The 16,720-nt window shown below is 41.0% G+C and overlaps 1 protein-coding gene across 5 annotated transcripts in view; it reads left to right on the top strand.

Moving 5' to 3' along the window:
- Nucleotides 1–16,720, top strand: part of GNB4 (G protein subunit beta 4) — a 58,178-nt gene that overhangs the window by 14,551 nt on the left and 26,907 nt on the right. For 2 of the 5 annotated variants that reach the window (XM_054483598.2, XM_063662451.1), the window contains exon 2: nt 13,827–13,925. The exons of 1 other annotated variant lie outside the window; for it this stretch is intronic. In XM_054483598.2, coding sequence (XP_054339573.1) covers nt 13,869–13,925 — 57 coding nt within the window. In that variant the 5' untranslated portion in view covers nt 13,827–13,868. Of the gene's footprint in view, nt 1–2,102; nt 2,259–13,826; nt 13,926–16,720 lie in introns of all 5 variants that reach the window. 2 more of the 5 variants (XM_063662449.1, XM_063662450.1) reach the window with 2 other exon arrangements.

Genomic DNA, 16,720 nt, shown 5'->3' with positions numbered 1-16,720 from the left:
TATGAGAAGTTATTTTGCTTTAAAATGAATTAAGAACAAGGATAATTTTTTGAAATCTATATTCCTTTTAATGTGTAAATCAAAGAAAACATCTGAGGCAAGTCTCAATCACTTTGTGAGGTTTATTTGCCAAAGTTAAGGATGTGTGCCTGGGAGGCAGGTCTATGCCTTTCTCTGAAGATGATTTTGAGGGCTTCAGTATTTAAAGGAGAAAGGGCAGGATATTGGGAAATACACAATTTTCATGTGAGAAATCAGTAGGGGAAAATATTCCATGCCTTTGAATCAGCGAATCTGTATTTTTACATAAGACAGCATAGACAAATAGAGCAGAAGAAGCAGTGAGATATACATTTGTCTCAGGTAAATGGAGGGATGATTTTGAGTTCTGTCCTATGTCCCCACACCTGTGAAGATAAGCTATCAGTTCACATTGCCATGGTGAGCTTCAACAGAACTGCTTTAGGGTAGAGATCTCAGGGCCCACAAGGATTTCCTCGTGGGCAAAGTGTGAGGGAGGTGTGTAGCTTTTCATCTTTGTAGCCATCTTATTTAGGAGCCAAAATGGGAGGCAGGTTTGCATGACCCAGCTTGACTTTTCCTTTAGGCTTAGTGAGTCTGGGGTTCCAAGATTTATTTTCCTTTCACAGATGTCTTTATGTGTAAGTATTTAGATGTTTATCTGATCAGGAAGATTATATAAGTGCCAGTTTAGTGATTTTTAGGAAGTGATTACTGCATGAACACAAGTTCTTGAACTTACCTCCAATCACACGATCTTAAACTGCTTGTGTAAATAAGAGCTTAGACCAGTGGCTCTCAAACTCTAGAGAGCTTCAGACTCACCGTGAAGACTTGCTAAAACACAGATTGCTGGGCTCTACCCTCAAGGTTTCCGAGTCTGTAGTCCTGGGAAGGGATTTATAAATTTGCATTTCTAACAGGTTTCTACGTGATGCTGATGCTGCTGGTCCCCACACTCTGAGAACCACAGATTGAAACTGTTTGGTTAAATTAGTGGTTATCAACCCTGGTTCTGCCCTTACACACTTGAAGAGTCAAGGCCTTAGGGTGGGGGATGGGCCATAGAGTCAGGTGCTGCTAATGCGGTGGGGCAAGTATTTAAATCTTCAGGATGTGGATGTAGTTTGAGAAAGCCCTTCAAATAACTGGTTGTTTTCTTCTATTCTCTGTCCCCCTTTGAAACCACTCTCCTCTACCCCTCAATAGGAGAGTCCTGGTGCAAATTAAACAGTGCTCATGGATTTAGTCCTCTCCCAGAAAATAAAACGCAGCCTTTATCAACAGTTGCCCCAATGCTTCTTAAGGAGTTCAGTAGAGGAAGAAGTAGTTAAATTGCAGCATAAGGCCAAGAAAGGACTTCCTTCTGGTCATTTCTTTTTCCATTTTTGTTTAGAGCACTATACTATTAGATCTGTCAAGTAATCACTGTAGATATTAGCCTGAGTAGTGTTCATGGCTATAGCTTCTTCATATATTTCCCTTGCTGGGCCAAATTGACTTAAATTTCCCAAGACATTAAAAAATGTGTATTATTTAATTCCCAGAACAATCCCATGGGGGTAGAGATCCCCACTGCACAGATGAAGGAATGGAGACTTAGAGTAGTTAAAGAATTTCCGGGGTCACACTGTAAGTAGTCATCTCTGGCTCCATTAGGTTGTGTGAACTTGGCTAAGGTCCATAACCTCCATGTGTAAAGTTTCCTTGTCTGTGGAATGAGAATGATACTGGTACCTACTTTCTGAGGTTGTTTTGAGAACTAAATAGTTACTACACAGAGTTGTGTACATACACGTAATAAATGCTCAATAAATATTATCTCTTGGTTGGCTAACTCCTAGTTAGTACTTTTTAAGTTCAGGGGTAATCCTGCCTTTTCTTTTTCTTTTTCTTTTTTTTTGAGATGAGGTCTCACTCTGTTGCCCAGGCTAGAGTGCAGTGGCACAATCGTAGCTAACTGCAGCCTGGACCTCCAGGGCTCGAGTGATCTTCCCGCCTCGACCTCCCAAAGCACTGGGATTGCAGGCAGATGCCACCACACCTGGGTAATTTTTTAATTTTTTTTTTTTTTTTTGTAGAGATGGATACCTGCCATGTAGCCCAGGCTGGTCTTGAACTCCTGGCCTCAAGTGATCTGCCCACCTCAGCCTCCCAAAGTGCTGGGATTATGGGCATGAGCCACTGCGCCTGGCCTGTCCTGCCTTTGTGCCAGGCAGTCCTCATGTGTATTACAGGTCAGTCTCTTAACAATTTAAAAACACCAAATACTCTTGAAAACTACAGGTTTTTTTTTTTTTTCCTTTTCATAAATAATTTAGTGGCAAAACCTTATACGACCTGAACTCATTTGGTGGCACAGTGTGACCTAAACTATAATAACATGAAGCTATTGCTTAGTCTGTTTTTGTTTTTTTGAGACAGACTTGCTCTGTTGCCAATCAGGAGTGCGGTTGTGCAATCTTTCGCTCACTGCAACCTCCGCCTCCCAGGTTCAAGTGATTCTTATGAATCACTTCCCAAGTAGCTGGGACTACAGGCTCATGCCACCATGCCCGGCTGATTTTTGTATTTTTAGTAGAGATGGGGTTTCACCATGTTGGCCAGGCTGGTCTCGAACTCCTGGCCTCAAGTGATCCGCCTGCCTCGGCCTCCTAAAGTGCTGGGGTTATAGGTTCTTAGTCTGTTTTTTTCCTACCTCGTATGAACATGCTTTACATTTTGCTTCAGAAATTTTAATTCTTGACTCTGTGGGTGCTGCTCTGGGGTCTGGTTGTGGTGTTATGCCAATACAATGAACATACCTTTCTAAAACCTGGAAACTTCCAAATTCTGAAATACATCTGGCCCTAGGGTTTAGGGTAATGGATTATGGGCCTGTGTGTGTATGTATTTATATGTCTGTCTTCCCTTTTAGACTGTAAACTCCTTGAGACCTGGGCCTAAGTTTTATTCATATGTAACCCCAGTTCCTGGCACATTCAGTAAATATTTGGTGAGAGAATAAACCCTACCAGGACATAACAGTTAGGTGAAGGGAAATAGACTGGAGAGCAGTGCCTTATTTATTTCCTGGAACACAAAACAGCCTGCCTTCAGTTCACAAGAAGTTGAATTGTTTTACTTTAGGGGTACTTAAAAATGCTCAATATAATGAGTAACTTGGTAGCAAAACAAAAAACAAGATAAAAAACCAAAAGTTAATGCCATATGCTACAGTTTCAGCATCTGCAACTTCTATTTTCCTCTCTTATCCACTTGCCCCATGCAGCTGTACGGTTTTGACTAACTTCCTGAGAAAGAAAGCCATGTGGAGATGTCTGTGTATGGAATACTTGGGGTGGGTGGGCATGCGTGTTTTAAAATTTCTTGTTTAAAAAAAATCATAAAAGCTTTAAATATTGTACCTGATTCATTATGGTTTTTAAAAATTATCAAGTGTAAGAAATATAAATTTGTATTGCAAAAAGAAAAGTAGAATACTAGAAAATTTGTAACGAATTAAAAATTATGAATAGACTTTTAGAGAAGCAAAAGTAGTTTGTACTTACATTTTTATTTTATTTTATTTTATTTTATTTTATTTTATTTTATTTTATTTTGAGATGGAGTTTCACTCTCATTGCCCAGGCTGGAGTGCAATGGCATGATCTCGGCCCATTGCAACCTCTGCCTCCTGGATTCAAGTGATTCTCCTGCCTCAGCCTCTCGAGTAGCTGGGGGATTATAGGCATGCACCTGGCTAATTTTGTATTTTTAGTAGAGACGGGGTTTCTCCATGTTGGTCAGGCTGGTCTCGAACTCCCTACCTCAGGTGATCTGCCTGCCTTGGCCTCCCAAAGTGCTGGGATTACAGGCCTGAGCCACTGTATCCGGCCTATCCTTACATTTTTAAAGTGCAATTTAAAATGACATTTTTTATGGCTTATATGAGCTTTCATGATCGGTATGAAACTTAGTAGCTAAGAAATACTTGTATTTTCTTTTCTTGTACAGATTAAAATGTGTTCACTAACACAGCAGTATAATTGTACAGCCTGCATAATGCCTTGCTTCAGTAAAAGTTCTGTGGACATTCTAAGGCATGGAGTGAGAAGGCCATTCGAATTATGCAAGTGTATTTTTTTCCATTTTATTTAACAAATTGGCTTGGATACAATGGCTCATTAGTATCTTTTGATATTTGTAACTGGTACAGCTGAACTCTTAAAAGATAACTGATATGCTGCTTTCTGCTCAACAATGCTTTCACTATGTGATAGTTATTTAAAATGTGTTAAATGAATCAAATATTCATGTTGAAACAGTGCTTAGTCAAGAAGTTATGGTAACAAAATAAGAGCACTGTGTTTATGAAACAATTTCTATTTAATTATTAGTTTAAAATTGCCTTAGCGATGTTAATGCCACTTTGAAGATTGTGATAGGCAGCTCCAATGTGATCTTGAGCAAAAATCACTATTGGTTGAAATTCTTTGGTGATTACATTGTCCCCTTCTGATTTTTTTTTGCAAAAGAAAGGGATGGTGTGTGTATCTCATATTCCTCTTTAGCTTTGCTTCCTCCCAAGAGGGAAGTTTCTTAACTAGCTTGATGAAGATAGAACCCTGGGACACATAAATCAATATTTAAATGAATGGAGGAGAAGGACCCACAAAGGTAAAAAGAAGGAATAATTAAGTACAAGTATAATCAGAGAAGTATGGGTTCATGAAAGCCTTAGGAATAAAGTTTCAACAAGGAGGGAGGATCATTAGATTGAGCAAAGAGGTCTTAAGATGCCTTTTGAAAAGAGGCCGTATGGCAGAGTGGTAAACAGCCTGGGTTTCAGAGTCATATGCTTGGATTCAAATCTGAACTCTACCTCTGATCTTAAGCAAGTTATTTAACCTGCCTAAGCTTCATTTTCTTTTTTCTTTATTTTTATTTTATTCCATTTCATTTATTTTATTGCTCCCAGTGAACTTCAGGTACAAGAGTTGGATAAATTATAAATGTACTCACCTTTGATTCCTATAGCACTCACTTTTATATATTTATGTTTGCTTGCTTATTTTATTTATTTATTTTTAAGAGACAGGGTCTCATTCTGCTGCCCAGGCTAGAGTACAGTGGTGCAGGCATAGCTCACTGCAGCCTTGAACTCCTGGGTTCAAGCGATCCTCTTTCCTCGGCCTTTGGAGTTGCTGGGACTACAGGCATCCACCACTCCACTGCATCCAGCTTGTGTGCATTCTTTTTTTCTTTTCTTTCTTTCTTTTTTTTTTTTTTTTTTTTTTTAATGAGACAGAATCTTGCTCTGTTGCCCAGGCTGGAGTGGAGTGGTGTGATCTCAGCTCACTGCAACCTCTGCCTCTGAGGTTCAAGCAATTCTCATGCCCCAGCCTCCTGAGTATCTGGGACTACAGGCACATACCACCACATCTGGCTCACTTTTGTATTTTTAGTAGAGACAGGGTTTCACCACATTGGCTAGGTTGGTCTCAAACTCCTGGCCTCAAGTGATCTTCCCACCTCGGCCTCTCAAAGCTCTGAGATTACAGGTGTGAGCCACTGCGCCTGGCCCATTGTGTGCATTCTTAAGCAATGTATCATTTAGTTGTAGTTGTTTTTTGAATTTTATAAAAGGGATATGATGCCAATGTGTGTCTCCTGGAATTTGCTTTTTTTTCCTCCCAATATTATTTTAAAGATTCATCTATGTTGCATGTAACTAGTTCATTTGTTTTCACTGCTGTATAATAATTCACTGTGAAAACACTACAGTGATCAGTTCTCCTGTCAGTGGGCATTGGTGTTCCAGTTTATTGTTATTATAAGTAGTGCTGTATGAACACTGTTCAATCCTGTGCACATGTACTATAGATTCCTTAGGGCTTATATATCCAGAAGCAGAATTGAATTGTCAGGTTGAAAGATATGTGTCGTCACCTTTGTTAGATGTTGCCAAATTGCTTCCCCAAGAGTTGTCCCATTGAATATGTCCCGTTTCTACAACCTTGCCAACCGTTGGTTGAGACATAAAATGTTATTTAATAGGCATGAAATTCTATCTTATTTTAATTTGCATTTCCCTGATTCCTGAGGTTGAGTGTCTTTCATTTGTATGTGGTCCTCTGAAGCTTTTCCTGCTGTGGTTTGCCAGTTCGTATCTTTGCACATTTTCCTGTTGGATTGTTAGTCTTTTTAATGATTCATTTGAAATAATTACTTGAAAAATTCTAGATGCTAATTCATTATTTGAATTTTAGCTTACAACTATCTTTTCTCAGTCTGTGACTTTTTTTTTTTTTTTTTTTTGGTGTTTTGTTCTTTTGAGGTATCTATGTTCTCATCATAGATACCTTGTGTTTACCCAACTGAAGCTGCTTGCTTTTTTTTTTTCCACCGTTAGAGACAGGATCTCTTTTTAAAATGTTTCCCAGGTTTGAGTGCAGTGGTGTGATTGTAGCTCACTGCAGCTTCAAATTCCTGTGCTTAAGCGATCCCCCCACTCAGCCTCCTGAGTGGCTGAGACTAGAAGTGTGGACCACCATGCCCAGCTGGAAGCTGCTAGCTCTTATAGTTGATCTTTTCTCATCTCCCCAGTTCTCTCATATATAGGAATAATTATAAAAATTGTCAGCAGTGGATGTGTCTGTGTGGTGGGGGTGGAGGGTACAGCTGGTCATTGAACTGTTGGTAAGCCTTTGGGGAGATTCTTCTCCCCTATGTTGAAAGCTTTTGGGTTTTGTTTTTTTGTTTTTTTTGTTTTTTTTTAAATAGCATGCTTGATGCCTCTTTGTCTTCATCTTTGGGGTTCATTTATCAGATCTGTGTTATAGGGAGAAGTCCCACTCAATTTTCTGTTTTGTCTATAACTAGTGTAGATGAAAAACTTTCTGTCTGTAATCACTTCGTGTTTTTATCATTATTTCAGGAAAAGTCTGATCAGTGAGAAATGATTTTTTTGGTTTACTCCCTTCTCACATTGGGCTCTTGATTATTTTAAACTTTAAGGAACACTGAATTAATTGATGCTGCAGTTAGTCCGCCTGGCTAAGACCCAATGGAGGATTTCTTCAGTAGTGGGTGACTGCCTTGCCAATTTCCACCCCCCACCCCCACTTTCCATATTTTTCTTTTCCTCACATCACAAAGCTTCAGACATCCTTTTGCCACTTCCCTGATTTCTGTTTCTTATTAAACTATGGATGTAAAGGAACTGCAGGAGGGCAAGTGGTTAGATGACTTTCTTTTCTGCTGTCAAAATGTGTCCCTAAAGACCTTCCCTTCCTTGAATTTACGCATGCTTTAGATAAACAGCCTGAGGGAGCTACTTACTAAACTATACCTGATGTAATAGTATTGTTTCCAAGAATTAAAAATTTCTATAGTCATGTTATGTACATGCATGTCAATACAGTTTGGCCACTTCGGATCCTTTTACCTTCAAACATATTTACTAGGACTTGCCATATTAGGCTTCACCTGGGGCATCCTATGGCCTTGTTTTACCCTAGTCAGCCTTTAGGTTTGTTTGAGAGTGGTTTATAATCTATTGGTCTGTGCTAGATTCATGCTTTATTGGTATTCTCAGGAATCCAACAGTTGTTGGCTGAGAAGAAAAGATCACCAAAAAATCTGTGTAATCAGAATGTTCTCTCTCCCAAGTGACAAAATGAATCAGTTGTGTTTTTTTTTAAAGAGTGAAAAGTTAGTTCCTCTTTTTAGCAGCAAAAAGGAAAGGGGAAAAAAGGGCAGCTTTGACATTTCTTGTTAGACATCCAAAGAAAGGTTGCGGTTGTCTGGCACAGGCATCACAAGGGTTCTGATTTTGCAGCTTAGCAACATTTCTCAGCCCCTTGCCTTATAACTACGCTCCCTTTCCATCATGCCTGCCCAAACATAGCCGGAGCCTGCTGGACATGAGGTTTGAGAACTCAGAATTTCATGTGAGAAAGTGGGGTCATGTGTAGGCAGTTCTCTTTAAAAGTCCTTGGTGAAGGGAAGAAAAAGGACTGTAAGTGATGGTGCAATGTGGAGTCAAGGAATTTTTTCTTTTTTCTTTTTCTTTTTAAGGGAGGGACTTGGGCATATTTAGCTGCTTGTGGAAAAGACCCAGTTGAAACTGAAAGGTTCTCCACAGATTGTTTGCTGGATGAGAGTGAGGGATTATATAGATTAAGCTGTTAACAGCTGAACACACTGAGGAATCTTAGCTTCACTGATAGTAGCACAAAGAAGCGTTAAGTTCATCCTGATGTGCTGCAGTATGAAGTGCACAGCATCACCTGGAAGGATTCTTGCCAAATATATTGAACCTGAATATAATCTAGCCGGTAGATCTAACTTCCTTCCAGTTTACAAGCAATCAGTATAGAAGATAAACAAGTTAAACAGTACCATAAGAAGTAAACAGAATGGGGTACATTGTGTAGGACAAGTGATTTAGTCTTTTTTTTTTTTTTTTTTTTTTTGAGACAGAGTCTCTTCATCCAGGCTGGAGTGCAGTGGCGCAATCTCGGCTCACTGCAGCCTCTGCATCCTGGGTTCAAGCGATTCTCCTGCCTCAATTGCCCGAGCAGCTGAGATTACAGGCGTTTGCCAAGATGCCTGGCTAATTTTTTTGTATTTTTAGTAGAGATGGGGTTTCGCCATATTGGTCAGGCTGGTCTCGAACTCCTGGCCTCAAGTGATCCACCCGCCTCGGCCTCTCAAAAGTGCTGGGATTACAGGTATGAGCAACTGCACCTGGCTGATGATTTAGTCTCTCTAATAAGTCAATGTCAGAAAGTGCAAAAGAGCAGGCAGGAGATTGATACTTCTAGATGGTGGGACAAGAGACATAACTAAATATATAGTTCTTAATTGGATCTGGATTTGCACAAATCAGATGTAAAAAGACATTGGTGGAAGAGTTGGGGAAATTTGAAAATCTACTGGGTTTTAGATATTAAATAATTTCTGTTAATTTTGGTAGTTATGATAATGGTATTGTGGTTTGGTAGATATTGAAGTATTTAGGGCTAAAATGTCTTGATGTCTGTAATTGACTTTAAAATACTTCAGCAAAAACAAAAGATAAAGCAAATACAGCAAAAAAAAAGTTAATATTTTGTAAACCTATGATGAATATTAGGGTTGTTCAATCTTTCTCTGTTAGAAAATTTTATAAATAAAAAGACTAAAAAGAGAAAAGTATAAGAGATTGAATATACTGGAAGTATAAGATTACTTAAAAGGTGAGAGTTTAAATCACTGGTGGAGGGGCTGGGCATGGTGGCTCATGCCTGTAATTTTAGCACTTTGGGAGGCCAAAGTGGGAGGACCAGTTGAGGCCAAGAGTTCAAGACCAGCCTGGGCAACATAGCAAGACTCTATTTCTCAAAAAAAAAAAAAAAAAAAAAAAAATTAGCCAGGCATGGTAATGCATGCCGGTAGCCCCAGCTACTGGGGGAGGCTGAGGTGGAAGAATTGGGTGCACTCAGGAGTTTGAGGTTACAGTGAGCTATGATTGTGCTGCTGCACTCCAGCCTGGTTGACAGAGTGACACCCTGTCTCCGAATGAATGAATGAATGAATGAATCACCAGTGGAGGAATTGGCCCAAACAGGAAAGAAGTCAGCTATTCTAATAGAAAGGAAGGGCCAGGTACAATGACTTATGCCTATAATCCCAGTACTTTGGAAAGCTCAGGTGGGGGGATCGCTTGAGCCCAGGAGTTTGAGACAAGCCTGGGCAACATGGCGACCCTGTCTCTACCAAAAAAGAAAAAAGAAAATTAGCTTGGCATGGTAGTGCCCACCTGTGGGCCCAGCTACTTGGGAAGCTGAGGCTGGAGGATTGCTTGAGCCTCGGAGGTTGAGGCTGCAGTTAACCACCACTGCACTCCAGCCTGGGCAGCAGAGTGAAACCTTGTCTGTCTCTGTGTCTTTCTTTCTGTCTGTCTGTCTCTCTCATTCACACACACAAAGAAGGAAGATGAGGAATATAATGAGTCAGTTATGTATGTATAGCTTTGTATATCTAGTAGTGGAAGATTGAAAAAGTTCATGTTTGATGGCTTCTACTTTATGATATAGATGGCAAGGTCATCTGCTGCAAGAGGGCTCGTGAGAACGTCCAAATTTTGAAAAGATTGCAAAGGAACTTAAATATTTGATAGCAAAAGCAGAAGCAGTGCATACAAAGCTGTGTAGGGTTGCCAGGTAGTTTTGAGGGCCCAGTTGAGATTGGTAATGTGAATTTGTAGTAGAACTGATATGCCCCATTGTTTGACTTTCTCAATCAATGTTTGGCCACTTGAGTGCTGGCTGAAAGAAAGTAGGTAGCTGATTTCATCCAGGGTTTTGCTTTTGCTGTTGAGTGTGACAAGATGGAAGGGCAGGCAGGCTAGGGTACTGTGAAAAGGCTTGAAGTGCTGGACCTAGAATGCCTGATGAAGTACTGGATGAAGCCTGGTTAAGAAGGGATGAGCCACAAACTCAATATTTTCCACATAAGAGCCCTCATCTTTTTTCTTGTGAACCCTGTATCCATGACTGCAAAGGGCCTGGGATCTTTACCTACTTACAAGCGAATAAATGCGTCTGTTACTGTTTGATGAGACTCCTTGGTCAGAGACAAAAGATTTTATTACTCACGGCGAGTAGCATGGTGTGATGCTGCTTTGTGTTGATTCCCTATGTTCCCCAGTGCCCACAGGGTGACACAGGTAGGCCCAGATGGATGCTGCACATGCACTGGATTTCATCACAGCCTAGAGACACTGAGCTCGGGGGTTTTACCCCTTTTACAGTAAACAGAAGCCATTCTGCTCTTCATCTCATGAGGAGACACTGTCTTATTCCTTGAGGTTGCATGTTGCAAAACAACCCTGAGAGATGGCCCAGGTAACAGCCACCAGGGACTTGTGTTCTTGGCATTCCCAGCCAGAATGTGCAGGAAGGGCCAGGGTCCGTGACAGATTGCGTCGCCCATCATCCCATCAGTGCCCCATCCACGGAGTGATGGTGGTGAGGGAACTGCTTTTTCTTTGTTTCCCATTTCTATTCATGGTACCTCCATCCTTAGGGGCACTCAGCCTGGAAATTCTCATTCGTTTGGTACAGATCATAGTCTATCCCAAGTAACTCTTATTACAGGTAACTCCTGCTTTAGAAGGTCCCTAGTATGTGTGTGTGGCTTTGGGGGAAGGACAGCAGTAGGATGGGTAACAGGTAATTTTTAATAAGCTTAAAAGTTCTGAGACCCAGGCTGGGCTCAGCGGCTCATGCCTTTGGTCCTAGTGCTTTGGGAGGCTGGGGTAGGAGGGTCACTTGAACCCAGGAGTTCAGGACCAGCCTGGGCAATATAGCTAGAACCCCATCTCTACAAATAATAACAATAATAGTAATAATAATAATGCAAATTTTTTAAAAGTCTCGAGGCCCTTTAGGGTCCCTCGATAGTTCTTTCTAGTATGTTAGTTAGTAGGAGGGATGTAAACTAGTTCTGCTTACCCAGAATTTTTTGGGACCCTAAAAATAAAGAGGTATCAAAATCAATCAGGGTTTCTAGGACTTTTGGGCCAGGGATATCTCAGGAATGGTCAGCAAGGGCAGCCAAGGTTGTGACTTTAAAGAGCCTGCACGCTGCTTGTCTTCACTTCAGCAGAATGCTATTCCAGACCGGCTGTAATCTGTCCAGTCTGGCCCTCTCTGAGATGCATACTAAATTGTTAAACAATCAAACTTTATCAGGGAATGGTTAAGACTCATAAATAAAAGATGGAAAATTTGGATAAACAGAGAAATATGCCACAATGTTAAATTGGAAATGGAATATTAGAATGATTTTAGTTCTTCTGGAACTGTTTTATACCTTAATGCCATTCCAGTCAATCCCAATACATTTGTTTTTTAATTGGACAAAATATAAATACAAAGTGAATTCTGAAAGAATAAATAGATACTGGTTTCTTTTTCTTTTTTTTGTCTGAACATAATAAACAGATATTTATACCATAGTTGATGTAATTGTAGGATAGACACCAAAACCAAATTCTCTCTCATGAGGAGAATCAGTCTTTTATAGGAATTTGGACTTAGGACAGTCATTTCAGGCTACAATCTTGACCTAAAAAGATATAAGCTTGGGTTTTGTACTTAGCGGAGCAGAAAAAGTCATTCTGTAGAAAGGAAAAAACCAAGGAAGATAAGAAGAGAAAAGAGACCAGGACAGGTAGAGAAAGAATACTCCCAGTTTCTGGCCTCTAGTGTCTTTTTGAGGTAGTAATATTCCTGTCTTTTGGTTCTGTGATTCATCCTAAATCTTTAGAATGAATATTCCTTTATTTGTTAAGCTATTTCAGGTTGCTTTATTTACTGGAGACCAAAGTATCTTAAGTGATGGGGATACAACAAAGAATAAAGCAGAGACCCTACCTCAAGGAACTTTACATCTTTTTTTTTTTTTTTTTTTTTAAAGCCAGAGTCTCACTCTGTCACCCAGGCTGGAGTGCAGTGGTGTGATCTCGGCTCACTGCAGCCTCCTCCTCCCAGGTTTAAGCAATTCTTGTGCCTCAGCTTCCCGAGTAGCTGGCATTACAGTCATGTGCCACCACACCCGGCTAATTTTTGTATTTTTGGTAGAGATGAGGTTTCGCCATGTTGCCCAGGCTGGTCTTGAACTCCTGGCCTCAAGCGATCCACCCACCTCGGCCTCCCAAAGTGATGGAATTACAGGCGTGAGCCACCACACCCGGCCCTTTACATCTTATCAGAAGGAAAGAGATCACAAATAAGTAAATACATGCTGATGGTGTTGAGTCTCATAGTGAAAAACAAGACAGGGTAAGAGGAGCATGTTTGGGTGCATGTGTGCTATCAGCAAAGTTCCCACTGAGAAGATCACATTTGAGCAGATGTAAGGGAGCAAGGGATTAAAATATCAGGGACAAGAGCTATCCAAGCAGAGGCAGGAGCAAATGCAAAGACACTGAGACTGGGGCCTGCTTAGCATGTTCAGGGAACATCAGAGAAGTCTTTGAACAACTGGAACAGAGTGAGTGTGAGAGTGATAGATGAGGTCAGAGGGGGGTGTGTGTGTGTAATGATACAGGGTCTGTGGGTCAAAATAGAGTTTAGTGGAGCGGAAGACCATTGGAGGATTTAAAGTGACTTGTATTTTAAAATGCTCTCTAGTTGCTCTAATTAGACCAGAGAGTGGTCGAGGGCAGTAGAAAGATACCAGGTGAGAGGTGATCATGGTGGTGTGGACCCAGACAGTAGAAGTGGAGGAAATCAGAATTAGAACTTGGATAATTTTTTAAGGAATAACTGAAATGATTTGCAGATGGATTCGATGGGGAGGGTATGATTAAAACAGGACTTCTCCCAGATTTTTAGCTTAAACAATTCTAAGTAAGGATGGACTTGCCGTTTCCTGAGATGGGGAAGGCTTGGGGGTGGGGTGGGGTTCAGTTTTGAGGTACTGTGTTAGGTGCCAATCCAGACATCCAAGTGGGGAAGTCTCTTGGTGTCCTCTGAACTATTGTAAAATATTTCTCACCGGACTCTATTCTGGCGCTAATTCCCCATAATTCAGCCTCGAATACTACAACTTGGAATTTCTCCTCCATCCTCTGATCATGTTCTTGTATAAAACCCTTCAGTAAATAACCTCATTCTGTATTTACTAAGCATCTTTAAATTCCCTTAATAATTGACTACCTCCGTTGAATTTCAGAAGGTCCAAAAAGAAGTTATATGTCAGTATTGTAAAACCAGATTAAGATGTAAATAGAGAACTGAATCTTTCTCTTGGTCTCTGTTTTTTAACAGCTGTTTTCACTCATTAGCTCCTGAGGTAAACAAATTGAAAAAATGAGCGAACTGGAACAGTTGAGGCAAGAAGCAGAACAACTGCGGAATCAGATTCAGGTAAAACCTTTTCAAAATGTTAGCACTTATTTAGTACCAGGAATCTACAAAATTTGCCTATTAGTTTATCAGTCTATATTAAATGATTTCTAAGGCTAGAAATGGTCTTTTTTTCTCTCACATGTGAAGTAAGAACTAAGGTCTATTTGTGTTTATCATGTCTCGAAAGAACTCTTCAAAATTCATTGCGAACAAGTACCTATGTAGAAGAATGGCCTCTATGAAAGACAGACATAATTCTCTTTTTATTTACATGCCTAGAATCATAGATTTTTGGTACAAAACAATAATGTAGATAGTGTCACAATATAATGTCACACTAGGAAAATATTAATCTGCACATTAGATTGCAGAAAATCATTAGGTTGGGCACAGTGGCTCATGCCTGTAATCCCAGCACTTTGGGAGGCTGAGACAGGTGGATCACCTGAGGTCAGGAGTTCAAGACTAGCCTGGCCAACATGGTGAAACTCTGTCTCTACTAAAAATAGAAAAATTAGCCAGGCGTGGTGGCATGTGCCTGTAATCCCAGCTACTCGGGAGGCTGAGGCAGGAGAATGGCTTGATCCCTGGAGACGGAGGTTGCAATAAGCTGAGCTCATGCCACTGCACTCCAGCCTGGGTGACAGAGTGAGACTCTGTCTCAGAAAAACAAAACAAAACTATCAGTGGCAGCATCAAAACATGTCTGACACCTTTACTCTTGGAATCAACTCAAAACAGCAAGGATAAGAAACAACTACAAACTCCATCTTTAACAAAATTAACAGACATTAGAACTTCAAAGTGTAATGGATGGAGAGGAGTTGCCAAATGTAGTGAAGCAGCAGCACGTGGGGAGGCTCTGAGAGGAGGCGTCTGCGTGGGGAGCACTTTCTTAGAGAAAGCACCACGGTCCCTTCTTTGGAACAATGGGAACAGATGCTTCCTTGGACTTCATTAGCACTGAGAAATATCAAGGAAGGCAGAGCTAAAAATGAAAGGATATAGACATGCCATCTTGTAGGAAGCCTGGCGGTAAGCAGGGTGGAGGAAAGAGGCTTTGAGTTGTGAGTAGCCTGGCAGCTGCCTACTTCTTTTCCCAGAGAAAAGTAAAGGCTAAAACAACGTACAAGGGTAAGCAGGGAGAATCTCATAACTTGGAACACAGCTGCTGCTTTTCCCAGTTTGAACCTCTCACAATAGCTGTTTCTGAAGAATTTGTCTAATTTAAAAGTGAAGAGTAGGCTGGGTGCAGTGGCTCACGCCTGTAATCCCAGCACTTTGGAAGGCTGAGGCGGGAGGATTGCTTGAGACAGGAATTCAAGACCAGCCTGGGCAACATAGGGAGATTCGTCTCTACAAAAACAAACAAAAAAACGTTAGCCGGGTGTGGTAGCTTGTGCCTGTAGTCCCAGCTACTTGGGAGGCTGAGGCGGGAGGGTTGCTTGAGTCCAGGAGTTCGAGGCTGCAGTGAACCATGATCACACCACTGCATTCTAACTGGACAAAAGAGCAAGACCCTGTCTCCAAAAATAAAATAAAATCTCTACAAAGATGATACAAGAAAAGAGAAGAAAGGATTAGGAAAAACAGGGATGGATGAAGAACATTCACCAGAAAAGTGTTGATTCTGAGTGAAGTCATAACCAGACAGACTTGTTGCCAGAATTCAAGGAAGTTAATTATTTAGATGTGAATAAGAATAATGAGTTGAAATCTTAGGTATCTCAACAAGGCTTTCAGAACAAAGGAGAGATTTATTTTGCTTGGGATAATCACAGAAGGCTTCGCAGGCTCATCTCTGAATTCGATGTTACTGCACCCACTAGAAGGAATTTCTGCCCTCTCTACTTTGTGTCACTTACTCCAGATGCTGAGCAGGAGCAGCTGATAGGCTAAACCATGTGGCCACATGCCCATCTCATTTAATCCTCACATCGACTCTGTGAAGTCGATGGTGTTACTTCATGTAATAGTTCAGGAAGCTGAGGCTCAGTGAGATTAAATAAGTTGCCAAGGTAACAGATCCAGGATTCAGACCAGGTGTGTTCTGCTATAACTTAAAGTTGGTTCTCCCAACCTTAGTTACTAATGTCCTTTCCTGCGACTTGTGCTGTAGCCATACTAGTCTGGTTCCCCGAACATGCATTACTCTTTCTCATCTGTTACCTTTTATCAAATTGTTCCCTTGGCCTGGAATTATACTCTCTCTGAGCCAATTTTGCTCTTTGGAAATCCTGTCTGTTGAGTCCTAATCCTCCAAGAGCCCTCCACTTGGATTTATCTTTTTTTTTTTTTTTTTTTTTAAATCAGAGTGAGATAGAGTCTCAGTCGCCCGGGCTGGAGTACAGTGGTGCAGTCTCTTCTCACTGCAACCTCTGCCTCCCAGGTTCAAGCAATTCTCCTGCCTCAGCATCCCGAACAGCTGGGTCTATAGGCGCACACCACCACACCCAGCTAATTTTGTGTTTTTAGTAGAGACGGGGTTTCACCATGTTGGCCAGAGTGGTCTCGATCTCTTGACCTGGTGATCCACCTGCCTCGGCCTCCCAAAGTGCTGGGATTACAGGCATGAGCCACCACGCCCAGCCAAGTTTCTTAACTTCATTGGTGATCAGTATCTTTGCTGTGAAGCAAGAGTACCAATACCCCACTTTATATGTTTCTGCAGGGGATTAAGTGAAATAACACATAGAGGCCAGCAAGTGGCAGTTTTTTACTCATACAGCATGTTGGACTTCTGTTATAGAGCTGATCACAGTCTGCCTTGTGTTGTAGTTCTTATGCACATTTGCCCCTACTGTTTGTACCTA

Source organism: Pongo pygmaeus, chromosome 2, assembly GCF_028885625.2.
Source record: "Pongo pygmaeus isolate AG05252 chromosome 2, NHGRI_mPonPyg2-v2.0_pri, whole genome shotgun sequence".
Taxonomy (NCBI): Eukaryota; Metazoa; Chordata; class Mammalia; order Primates; family Hominidae; genus Pongo; species Pongo pygmaeus.
The sequence above is the reverse complement of the archived record's forward strand: the minus strand, read 5'-3'. Positions and strand labels throughout refer to the sequence as shown.